At 36.9% G+C, this 13698-nt stretch overlaps 1 protein-coding gene across 1 annotated transcript; it reads left to right on the forward strand.

Annotated features, from left to right (window-relative positions):
* The first annotated feature begins 9046 nt into the window (after positions 1-9046).
* Positions 9047-10975, forward strand: LOC107601665 (cholecystokinin-like). Its single transcript, XM_016293919.1, has 3 exons — positions 9047-9126; positions 9957-10199; positions 10527-10975. The coding sequence occupies exons 2-3, from the start codon at positions 9959-9961 to the stop codon at positions 10655-10657; spliced, it is 372 nt and encodes a 123-aa protein (XP_016149405.1). The 5' UTR covers positions 9047-9126; positions 9957-9958; the 3' UTR covers positions 10658-10975.
* The last annotated feature ends 2723 nt before the right edge of the window (positions 10976-13698 follow it).

Genomic DNA, 13698 nt, shown 5'->3' on the forward strand with positions numbered 1-13698 from the left:
TAATCTTCTTAGAATTGGTCTTGTCACTTCCTCTGCAGCTGTCCTGCCAGTTAATGTCCGAGGCTGTTCCAGCGGTCTTTCCTAGCTGTTTGATTTGTTGCCTGTGTTCCTGCTGTTGTATCACCTGAGCACCTCACTAACCTCTTGTGTCTGACTGTCTTGTAAATAAATCCTGTTGTTACTCACTCTGCGATTGGGTCCTCCTTCCAGATCCCTGACACATGCAGAATATGTGCTTTATAAGTCCAAATAAATAGCCAATATACTAATAATATGCATGCTAACAAGCAACCAGTTAATAGTTTGAATCGGTCCCTAAACTAAAGTGTTGCCAATTTTACTGTATTTAAAACCAATCAGTTCCTAAACTAAAGTGTTGCCAATTTTACTGTATTTAAAACCAATCAGTTGTTTTCTGTAACACAAGCACGTACTTCTAATCTTCTTAGAATTATATTTTGGTCCTGTTTTGGTATTCTGGCTGATTACAACAATCATCTGGTATTCCAATTTGTACTGTTCATTTATCATTATTAGAACTGCTCTCTACTAGTTTCCTTCTATGGCTATAAAGATCTAGTCTTCCTGATAGCCCTCATACTTTGCCTATTGACATCAACCCAGAGGCCTCTGAGGGATCCCTGTGGCAAGAGGGCAGGTGGTGACAATGAGGCTGCTGTTTCTCTGACTCACACACTCAAAGTAATTGCCCTACTCATGTGCCAGCATCCTCGTATCCACTCCAAATGATGGATTCTGCCACTGGATTATTTAATGAATCATGTTTCCCTGTTTTCGTGGAGATTATTTTGGAGTGTTGAATGCCAGTTGTTCTGTAGGACTGAAACTCATTGCAATTCATTATGCAGTTGTTATTCTGTTGAGATACTGAGAAGAGATGCTTTAGGGGCCAGCAGACTAGACCAAATCAGAAAGACAATATCTCATTTGCATGTGTGTGAATCATTTTCTGAACTACTTTAGTAACTATAGAGGTTAGATGTTTAGAACAAGGTTACATTAGTATAGTGTAATGTAGGTGTAATATATGGAAAATAATAGTACTTTAGCAAGTACCCATTATTATTCAATATCATAACTATGCATTTGATGTCAGGTTATGGAAATGCTCCTAATTACACAATGATCTATGCTTGTGTAAGTTCTAAACTATTAATATAAACCGAATAGTAATCATTTAAGGAAATTCATAGATGGGAAACACTACAATATTCTTTAAACCTGGTCATTTTAAGTGCCCTCTAAAAATGTAAAGATAAGAGTTCCAAAACTACAATTAAAGTATAGGAAACACATTAGTATAGGGACCAATTCTCAATATTAACTAGTTGCTTATTAGCATGCCTATTAATAACATATTGGCTGTTTATTAGTACCTATAAAGTACATATTCTGCATGGCCATATTCTACATCCTCCTAATTACACAATGATCTATGCTTGTGTAAGTTCTAAACTATTAATATAAACCGAATAGTAATCATTTAAGGAAATTCATAGATGGGAAACACTACAATATTCTTTAAACCTGGTCATTTTAAGTGCCCTCTAAAAATGTAAAGATAAGAGTTCTAAAAATACAATTAAAGTATAGGAAACACATTAGTATAGGGACCAATTCTCAATATTATCTAGTTGCTTATTAGCATGCCTATTAATAACATATTGGCTGTTTATTAGTACCTATAAAGTACATATTCTGCATGGCCATATTCTACATCCTTAATCCTACCCAATACCTAAACTTACTACTACTACTAACTATTAATAAGCAGCAAATTAGGAGTTTATTGAGGCTAAAGTCATAGTTAAAGGGTTAGTTAAAGGGTTAGTTCACCCAAAAATTTATTAGTTCACCCAAAAAGTCGTTTCAAACCCGTAAGACCTTCGTTCATCTTTGGAACACAAATTAAGATATTTTTGATGGAATCTGAGAGCTGTCTGACCCTGCATAGATAAATGTTCCCAAGTTCAGAAACATAGAAAGGAGATCTGTAAAATAATCCATGTGACATCAGTGGTTCATCCGCAATTATATGAAGCTACGAGAATACTTTTTGTGCGCAGAAGAGAAAAAAACGACTTTATTCAACAATTCATCTCCTCCGCATCACCCTGGTGCCATTTTGGAGAATATCCGCTGGACGTAAACAACATATGCTATTCTGTGTCAGCTGCGTCACGTGGATATGTTGTTTTCATTCAAATCAAAGCACAAACAACGTAGAAAACAGATCCGACTTAAGACTTGATGGCTGCTCTGTCAATTCTTCGTCATCAGTTAGGAACCTAGGTGTGCAATTTGATAGCAATCTTTCCGTAGAAAGCCACGTTTCTAGCATTTGTAAAACTGCATTTTTCCATCTCAAAAATATATCTAAATTACGACCTATTCTCTCAATATCAAATGCAGAAACGCTAATTCAAGGTTAGATTATTGTAATGCTTTATTGGGTGGTTGTTCTGCACGCTTAATAAACAAACTCCAGCTGGTCCAAAATGCAGCAGCTAGAGTTCTTACTAGAACCAGGAAGTACGACCATATTAGCCCGGTTCTGTCAACACTGCACTGGCTACCTATTAAAATCTTGCTTATTATAAAGCCCTGAATGGTTTAGCACCTCAGTATTTGAACGAACTCTTGTTACATTATTGTCCTCCACGTCCGCTGCGTTCTCAAAACTCTGGCCATTTGATAATACCTAGAATATCAAAATCAACTGCGGGCGGCAGATCCTTGTCCTATTTAGCGCCCAAACTCTGGAATAACCTACCTAACATTGTACGGGAGGCATACACACTCTTGCAATTTAAATCTAGATTAAAGACCCATCTCTTTAACCTGGCCTACACATAACACACTAATAGGCTTCTAATATTCAAATCCGTTAAAGGATTTTTAGGCTGCATTAATTAGGTCAACCGGAACCGGGAACACTTCTCATAACACCCGATGTACTTGCTACATCGCTAGAAGAATGGCATCTACGCTAATATTAGTCTGTTTCTCTCTTATTCCGAGGTAACCATTGTCCCCTGATCCAGTCTGTATCCAGATCAGATGGTCACTGCAGTCACCCGAATCCAGGACGTATTCAGACCAGATGGTGGATCAGCACCTTGAAAGGACCTCTACAGCCCTGAAAGACAGCGGAGACCAGGACCCCTAGATGAGCCCCAGATACAGATCCCCTGTAAAGACCTTGTCTCAGACGACCACCGGGACAAGACCAGCTTCCTCTGCAGCTCTTCTGCCAGTTAATGTGTTTAACGAAAACCCTTTAATCATTTGATAACAGCGAGAATTGGACCTTAAAATAAAGCCTGATCAAAGTATATAGCAATTTACTTTAAGAAAAAGGTTACGTAAACAATGTAATATAAGTGTAATAAGAGTATAATATATGGATAATAAGTAGAATATTCTTTAACAAGTACCAATAGATATTCAGTATTATAACTATAAGGTCAATCATCTTGTGTATTTGGTGTCAAGTTATGAAGATAATCATACCTACACATAATGGTCTATGTTTGTTTAAGTTCCAAACTAGAACTCTAAACTAAATGATAATCATTTCATAGATGGGAGACAATACAATAGCCTTTAATGCTGATCATTTTAAGTGTCTTCTAAAAATGCAGTCAGTGTTATAAATCTACAATGAAAGTATATTACAATCAATTCTAAAATAATAAACCACATTGTACAGAAGGTATTCTAGCAATCTATTTCTTCCTAAAGCCAATGTGTACAGTTGTGGGAGTAAAAGTCAGAGGTGTAGAGGTCAATCAATGATTTAAAGGTGACCTATTATGCCCCTTTTTACAAGATGTAAAATAAGTCTTTGATGTCCCCAGAGTGTGTATGTGAAGTTTTCGCTCAAAATACCCTACAGATAATTTTTTATAGCTTGTTGAAATAGGGTATGCGCCAAAACGCGCTGTTTTTTTGTGATTGTCCCTTTAAATAAAAACGAGTTGGTGCTCCCGCCTCCCCTTTCAGAAGAGGGTGGAGATTCTAGAGCTTGCACACCGGCATCATGCCAGCAATAATAAAACACTCTCTCACGCACTGAAAATGTCAGAAACTGCTAGTAGCTAGTGTTCAGCCATATATGTTCGAACCGGTGTTGTGCCGAATTCTGCACCCTGACAGATTATTTATGAATTACATAGACGGGGAGCACGGCGCGATAAAAATAACAACATAGCTGGTCTCATGGTGCCATCGCATGCTAACACGAACTTTTTAAGTCCCACATATGATTATGAGCTTGACAAATTCAAGCAGTGGATTTCACATTACTTTCATATGCAATTTTTAACGACCACATTCCTATTCATTCTGGTAGCACGTGAAGGCAGCATCAGTGAAAACAGACAGACAGACAATGGTAGCTTTAGCAACATTAGCCTTACAGAGTGCCAAGAAGCTCTTTCAGAAAGGCAGTTTGGAAAACAAACGTGTGATACTTACTTCTTCTAGATGACGTAACGTTAGCTGGATCACGAACATTTGGCACTGCTCCATCCTTCAGGAGCAACTTTTGTGCAAAACCTGCTTTATACTGACCTTCACTCACAAAGCAGTCCGGTGTAAAATGATTCGCGCAGACATAAATGAATTTCTGTAGAGTTGAGGGAGCATTTTCTTCTAAAAATTAATCCACCTCGTCTTCAGCGGCTCAGATTTCGGGGGTAAATGGAGAGAGCTATGTGGATTAATATAAATGCTTGGGAGACATTCTCGTCAGTGCAGCAATGGCGGACTGTGTACAACTCGCTGTGAACTCGCTCAGAGCGGTTCTATGTTAAAACGGCAGTGTCTGTCAAAATTTGTGTGACGTCACATTAGCACCAATGCAGAAAACAGGCCATTGGGAGACACTGCTTATTATTTATGGGGATTAAAAAAAAGGAATGGGTGGATTTTTATCATTATAGGGTGGTTGTGTACACACCCTGCCAACACACATTTATGTCCAAATACCTTGCAAAAGGGAATTTTGCATAATAGGTCCCCTTTAAATCCATTTTTATTCTCCATCATTTTCTTCATCATACCTACGCACAAATTGGAACAGTAGCTGCATGTTGGAAGTTGTTCTGATGAGATAATCTGACTCAAACTGGTTCTTTTCCATCAACCAACTTCAGCCAAGATCAACTTGAGCCTTCAGATTACATCAGGACTCTGTCAGACAGACAAGACGTGCAAGTATCAAACTTAGTCTTATTAATTGATACATTAAGTATCATTTGCACCTTTTTACAAAGGTGTGTTTGAATTAAGAATCTGATGTTTCCTTCAGGCTGTAGATCTGCTGAATATCCAATGGTCCCATAGCTTCATGCTTTATTTCTCTTCTCTTTACTGCCTAAACTTTAATCCTGTTCCTATACCAACTGTATGCGTGTGTGTGTATGTGTAGGTGTATGTTAGACTAGTTTTAAGTGTTTATGTAGTTAATAAAGTCTTACTTGTATCACACCTGAGGTTGTTCATTGTTTGCTCATAATCGCAGTCCCTAATCATGCAGATTTCTGCTACATGCTAGTACATGAGTAGGATTGTACAGTAAGAAAGTTATTTCCCTTAACCAGGAAATTAACGTTCTTAGAATTGACAGACAGTTGACCCTGAGAGGTCAAGTAAATACTTACAGCGGATCTAAACATGAAATATTGAAGTAGAAAGACTAAAACAGTATTCTCTTGAAAAATATATTATAAATATATAAAATGTATATTATAATATAAAAATATTTGTTTACTGTGCATTTGGCCTGAGATGCCAAAGTACGTTTTCTTTTCTTTTCTTTTTTATTACTAAACCAATTGAAAGTACTGTGAAACATCTGTCAGGCAAAGGTAAATCCTAAGCTTAAAGAATACATACGCTTGAGGCTGACTGTGTGAGCCGGGCTATAGGTGCTGGATTTACCTGCATCCTGATGATGGAGTCAGTCCTCTTGAAGACTGACTGAGTGGCTGCCTGAAGTCTTATAGAGAATTGTGAGTTATTTTCTCATAGCAGGGTGCTTAGTGGGTGTTCAGAATTCAATGAGCAAAGAATCGGCAGGGTCGGACAAATTTATCCATTCTGCTCCCAGCTGAATGCTTTCCCTTTTTTTTTCTTCCTCTTTATTGTTATGTTCAGTTTCTGTTAGTCTTACATATGCTACAGATGTAGTATAGCAACAAGAAAGCATTTTCATCATAAGAAGTATATGCCATTTTTACATTCTTGAAACATCTTTGCAATGTTATATAAAAGGTTATTTAAGATATCTATAGTCTCATTTCTTTTTCAAAATGAAAGCTATATCATAATTTACTAATTTAGTTCCAAAAACGTATGACTGACTTTCTCATCAAGCACAAAAAGTGTTTGTTTTTGTTTTTTTTAGCTACAGATTCTTCTTTCCATTCTGTCCTCCTGTGACTACTTCTGAGGCTATTAAAAAATTATGCAATTTCCGCATGGATATTTCAATGAAACAATGTTATGCGTAATTGGAAGATTACTGTAAACCCCAATGCGGTAACACTTTATTTTAAGGTGTCCTTGTTTCAGATGTTACATGTACTTACTATCATAATAACAATTAATTATGCATAATTACATGCAAGTAACCTAAGCCAAACCCTAATCCTAACCCTAACCAGTGTTGGGGGTAACGCATTACAAGTAACGCGAGTTAAGTAATCAGATTACTTTTTTCAAGTAACTAGTAAAGTAACGCATTACTTTTTAATTTACAAGAGAATATCTGAGTTACTTTTTCAAATAAGTAACGCCAGTTACTTTTTTTTCCCATTTATTGATTGAAAGCTCTCCTGTCCCCTTGTTGCGAGAAATCGGGAGTAAGTGTTACTTTAGTTCTAGAATAAATGTGAACATGCATTCTTAATTTAGTTTTCCTCAAAATTAATAAAAACAGTTAAAAGCAACTCAGAATATGACTCAAAGCTGCAATAATTAAATATGTTAAATAATACAAATATCCTTTATGTATTTAATCCCATTTATTTGCTGCTTACCTTCAGTGATCCAATTCAACCATACTAATAAGCAAAAATTACACAAGATAAACTAACATTTCTTCTTCTTTTTTATATTGCTGAAGAGTGTTGAACTTTCTTCTTCTGCGTTCTACTGTACAGACGTGAATTTGCATTACCTTTAGCCTGAGGCTTTTGGTGTGAAAGGGCTTTTATATTTGCCAAAAATATCACTTTTTATATTAAAAGCAAACAAGCAAGCCTAGCCCAGATTTAAAAAGTAACGCAAAAGTAACTTAACGCATTACTTTCAATAATAAGTAACGTAATTAGTTACTTTTTTAGGAAGTAGCGCAATATTGTAATGGATTACTTTTAAAAGCAACTTTCCCCAACACTGACCCTAACCATATAGTAAGTGTATGTAGGTAATTAATATTACTCAGTACTTAATGTATAATTACTGTAACGGGGCTGACAAGACGTGAGACGTGTGGATCCATCTGCAAGCTTTTATTAAAGAGACGTGGTATAACAGGCAGGGTCGAACAATGGCAAACAGGTATATGGCGGGCAAAAACACAAGAATAGTCCTAGGGCTAGCGTAGGTCACCGATCGGCAGACAGAATCACAGGGGCGAGACGAGAGGGAAAAATCCAGGAAAACAGGCAAAGATCAGAAACCGCAAAAACAGGCAAGGCAAAACAAGGAAAACACGGAGACTCAGAAAGGGATACAGGCTAAACAATACTCAGCCGAGAATGGTGGTTTGAGTGGGTGTTATATAGTGAGTGAGGTGATAAGAAACAGCTGTGTGCAATGAGTGCAATCAGTGCAGTGTGCAAATCGTGCAATGAATGATGGGATATGTAGTCCAGGATGCTATGCAACAGTTTGTGTTGTGCGAGAGTCAATGTAATGGAAAGGGTGACCTCTGGTGGTGAATAAACCACCGAATTCGTGACAATTACACTGTAACAAGGACACCTTAAAATAAAGTGTAACCCCCAATGCTTATATAATGTAGAAACAGAGCAATAGGGATATATGCACGATAAAGACGTGTGTGCATCTGCATCAGTGCACATGCATTGTAGCCTTTTTTCTATTTGTAGTCATTCAAACCCTTTACTGATACAATCTGTGATCAGAGATAATATAGTTTATTGTAGTATATTACGTTATTATATTATACTACCAATAGATGGTTTAAAATGGCTTATTCTTTACATTAGCAAAGTACTGCATTACATGATTTAATGCATAGTGTCCACTACAGTGTAAAAATTTATAATTCTCTTAAAATACATCCTTTTAGGAAAAAAGAAGAAGAAGAAGAATGGGGATCGTTATATTCTTGTTTTTTAGGGGGGGAAAAAATCTACTTTATTAAATGTTATACTTTAATGTACAAAATATAATTTAGTATACAAATAATTATTACATCATAATACCAAATAATGTATTAAATAATTAATCATGTATCAAATAATGAACTAAAATTATATTATATTCATGTTATAAATATAAGTTGTAAGGATTTTTGTTTGTAACAATATTTGTACTGTGATGGATCATCGTTTGAATGGCTTATGTAAAATATGGGTACTGAAAAAAAAACATTTGAGAGCCACTGGTATGTAGTATCAAATAGTGCAGTGCACATTTAAGACATCAATATCCATAACATCAACATGTGCATCCTATGGCCAACAAAGGATGGACTCTTATTGATAGGGGGGAGGGAACTAAGTTGTTGTGGTGGTTTGTGCATACGTGTAATTAGAATGGTCTGACCTCTGGAGAGCCTCCGGTCCCCTTGAGTGACAATGTCACAATCAGTATCCTGTGAGAATACCCTGCTGCTCTCGGTTCTGCGTCAAGCTTACGCAAATACCTCATTCACATACACAGACAGTGGAATTGCGCCTGTCACTACGTGGGTCAAACAGAGCCAGCCCACTCAGAGCACTATTTAAGGGCCTCTCTTGCACAGTGCAGCGAAGTTTCAGACACACACTTGTTCTGCAGTCAGCGTGTGTTCTCCATCTCTCTCTCTCTCTCTCCTCGTCCTCTCTGCCAGAGTTTCACCTGAAGGTATGATTTCAATTGTTCCTTAGTTTTGAATGTGGAGTGTTGCATGCTTACACCGACTGATGGGTTTTCTGGGTTTAAAATCATGTTTGTTTTTATTTGTTTGTTCATTTTTTAAACAGGTTACAGTTGTGTAAAATACTGTGTAATATTTAAAATGTGTGCTTATGTTACATATCCCATAGTTTTGAATTTTAGTTTGTAGGTTTTCATTAAAACAAAGGAGATATGAAGCGAGTGAATGAGATGTGCTGGTGATGCAGTTTTGACAGAAATTTTGACTGAATCCATTTTCAATTCCTATTGCTGTTGCTTCTTGGCTTGAATTCAAGAGTTATTTCAAGAGTTATCAAAAAAAAGAAAGAAAGCAAAACTGTCGTTAAGTTACAATTTGGAACCGAGAAATGAAAACGACAGACCTCTTGGGCAAATAGGTTTTATCTGAAACTGGTGAACTAAACAGAAAAACCCAGAGTTCAGATCTGCCCATATGACACATTGCAGCCCAATTAGTTTGTATATCTGCTGTTTAATTCAAATATATTTACACTTTTTGTCTGTAACCATTCTGGGTTTAGTATCTTGGATAGAGGCAGAAAAGACTATATTCTTTTAGCAATCATTTCTATTTATTTTGATGAGTGGATCTTTTAATGGAATTTAGGATTTTAATATTTTTATGTCTGATGTAAAATCAGGTACAAATCAGTTCACTTGTCTTAACATGAATTTTAGAACCTTTTTTTCTACTCATTAAAGTGCATTTTGCAAAAGCTCATATGAATAGCATTTTAATGAAGCAACGTGTGTGTGTGTGTGTGTGTGTGTTTCAGCCATGTTAACCGGAATCTGTGTGTGTATGCTGCTGGCTGCCCTCTCCACCAGCAGTTGCCTTTCTCTCCCTACACACTCAGAAGATGGGGGTCAGTCTGATCTCGGGACCATAGCGGAACACACACGCCACACCCGTGCAGCCCTCTCCAGTGGACAACTGAGCCTGCTGCCCAAACCAGAGAATGATGAAGAGCCCCGCAGCAGCTTGACTGAACTCCTGGCCAGAATCATCTCCACCAAAGGTTGAATTCTCCTTTCAAATGACTTTACATTTACTGAACATTTATAAATTGCCCTTCATGCATAGTATGTTATACCCTATAAACTATGATCATGCCATTTCAGTAGCACTCATTCGCATTAACTTTGGTCAGAGTCATATTTTCCTTTTTGAGATTCCAATTGAACCTCTACAACAACATGAATTATGTAAAAATAACTTCACATATAAATAATAATAATAATAAATGTATTTCTTTATTTATATCTAAATAGATAAACATATACAAATTTCCAAAGGTTTCTGGGCTTAAATATATGAATACATTTGTCTTTGTCCATCCATGCAGGTACGTATCGCAGAAGTCCCTCTTCGAAAAGCAGGTCCATGGGCACCTCTCACAGAATAAAGGACAGAGATTACTTGGGATGGATGGATTTTGGCCGACGGAGTGCAGAGGAGTATGAATACTCCTCATAAGACCCATTCAACAAATCATATGAATCAACCTGATTAGTCAATCATCTGTACAGAGTCACTCATTTTAATGTCACTCAAATCACAGTCTGAGAGCTCGGTCTGATGTAAATTTGTTTGTACAATGGAGATGATGCAATATATAAATATATGTGTCCATCTATATATATTTATTTTGCAGGAAAAAAATTAGTGAGAATGTAGTCTCTACTGCTTTTATTCTCATAAGTCATGTACATATGATTTTGTCCTCACTTTAGGCATATCACAGGTGTCTATGAATAAATCATTGCCTTAACTCACTCATCCAAAGTCTCATGGCTATCGTAACTCATTGTGTACTTGAAATGCAGGTACTGTGACATATAATGTATAATGTGCATTTTTGGACCATTAAACAACACCAACAAATAACAGAAAAAAAACAAGAAGAAAATTGGGTAACACTTTATTTCGATAGTCCACTTTAGACATTCTATTAACAGCAAGTAACTTTGCAACTACATGTCAACTAGTAGTTAGTAGAGTATTAGTAGACTGTCTGCTTAATATCTTCTAACACTTTCTTTGTCAACTTATTCTACTAACCCTAAACCTACCCTAACAGTCTACTCTGAGAGTTATGAAGTTGCAAATGAATGAGAATTAGTTGACATGTAGTTGACATGTTGTTACAAAGTTACTTATAGTTAGTAGAATGTCTAAAGTGGACTATCGAAATAAAGTGTAACCGAAAATTGGTAGATTAAGAAATACTAAATCAGCAGGGCATTTGTCCATATTTCCATATTTGCTCTTCTTAGCATTCTTAGCATGTAGCTTTGATTTACTATCTTACCTGAATTCACCCAGGGGCGGCGTTTGCATATGGCAGTTGTCATACCCGAGCATTCAGAGTTTAGACAAAACATCATGATGATGCTCGTTATAGATAATCAAAATAGATTTAGGAGAGCAGACCTGAACATTGCTAGGTCGAGGTTCCTAATAGTGGCAATTCATGGTAGCGGGGTGTGTTACGATGAGCGCTGCTGTTGATTGGATCTCACTTCAGGATTGTAGTTAGCGTAGTTTTTACCTGTGTTTTGGTCATTAAAATGTTTCTTTATTATTATTATTTTAACAACAGAAAAATAAAAATGGCAGATTTTATAAAAATCATAGAAATGTATACATGTATGCATTTTTGCTAAATTAATTCTTAAAAATGCTCTCTTTGTGGATCATGCGCAATCACAGTTTATTGCATCAATTATCGTGCATCTTTTAGATAAGCTCCCACCTCGCCGCTACCCACTTGTGCAATAAAAACTGCGCAGGCAAGGTAAGACATATGCTTTTATATTTAATGCTGTTCACTGTGCATTTTATTTAATAGTGCGTCATGCACTTTGTTTAGGTATATGTGGGTTTATCGTTCAGGAATGTTGTCGTTACGTATGTATGGCCACAGGGAATTATGCCATACCCTAGGTTTTCATGAACTGCCAACACTGTGCCATTTGTGTGGTGTTGAGGGACCAAGCTAACAGATTACAGTTAACGATCTTATTATGAAAGCTTTCTCTAATTTGCCCCCCGACGCTGAATGGCTAGCATTACAGCACTAGCGCCACAAGTAACCTTCAAATCCAATTCTCTTTCTGTTGCCCGAGGGACAAATTAGGGCTTAGGCAATAATACCCGATTCTGCTGTGAGAACAGGGTGAGAGACAGAGAAAGAAACACATGCAGTCGGTTAGACAGGGAGACAACGTTCCATGGTTTATTGCACAAAACACTTGAGTTAGCACATAATGGATGAATCGTAGGCTGATGATTGCGAGCGAATGAAGGGCTACACCAAACAAAAAGAGCCATTATGCCACAGGTGTGCCTTAGTGAAAGAGATTTCATTTTGTTAGACAATATAAAGTGAACCAATAAATGCACGCTTACACACAGTGCCAAACATGAAAAGGTTTGCAACCAGGGCAATTAAATGTGTTCTGGCAATGTAGATACATTGTCTGAGCCAACTAGCCAAATCCCTTATTCCCCTTCCTCACACATAGACAAATTCATCTTTGAAGTGTTTTTCACTGACTGTTACTAAAGAGTTTGGTTTTGCCTTTTTGAACACAGGTAAGACAACTTAAAATTTTTATTGGTCAATAAAGCAAGTCCTATAATGCAGAATGGTTGTTTAGCAACTAGACTGGCAGTAAAATTAACCATGGTTTTACGACAAATAAAACCAGAAAACTATGGTTACTATCAGAGGTGTCATGCCTCTGATGACGTGCCCCCTCAGATTTTCGAGCCAAGTGGATTTGGAATGCAGCTTCCAAAAGACAAAAATAGCCAAATAATATTTTTTTATATTTGATGTGCGGCACATCACCAGCTGCTAAATTCAAATCTACGTTTGCTGGCTGGCGCTAAGCCAGAGACAGATGCGTTTTTTCAGCGCTATGCATTATAACCAACCACACATGATTCTGTTGAGCTTATGAATGCAATGACCAATCAGAGGCGAGATGAGTCATTGCTGAAACACCGGAGTTTTGTTCAGTGTGCACGTCGCTGACTGAATTAAGATCTCTGGCGAATTAATTCTCTCATCAGAAACAACGAAGTGCAGATGTGCGTACAATGTAAGTAAGATATGCATTTCACAGAGTAAACAGCTTCAGTGATTATAATGGGAGTTTTTGAGAGTGCTTGAACTCTGGCTAGACTGAAGTCAATGATAATGTTCTATGATAATGTAAATATTCCTTGCTCTCTTTCTGAACAATGAAAGTGTTATAAATAGTAACTATTGATGTTTTTATTAAATTCACGTTAAATACAAATTTCGATCGTATTAAAAATATTTAATGGCATGACACCAATATCTGGTAGGCCTACTTAAGTAAAAAGACGGGTTTTATGTGTAGTTAATAGATTACACTAACATTAGTCTACTTTGATCATGATCTAACATGACCTATAAAGGTGCAAAATGCATTTACTACACATATTTGATAATCGAGATACCACCCCCCCCCCCCCCCCCCCCC

This window comes from Sinocyclocheilus grahami, unplaced genomic scaffold (genome assembly GCF_001515645.1).
Source record: "Sinocyclocheilus grahami isolate Dianchi unplaced genomic scaffold, SAMN03320097.WGS_v1.1 scaffold310.1, whole genome shotgun sequence".
NCBI lineage: Eukaryota > Metazoa > Chordata > Actinopteri > Cypriniformes > Cyprinidae > Sinocyclocheilus > Sinocyclocheilus grahami.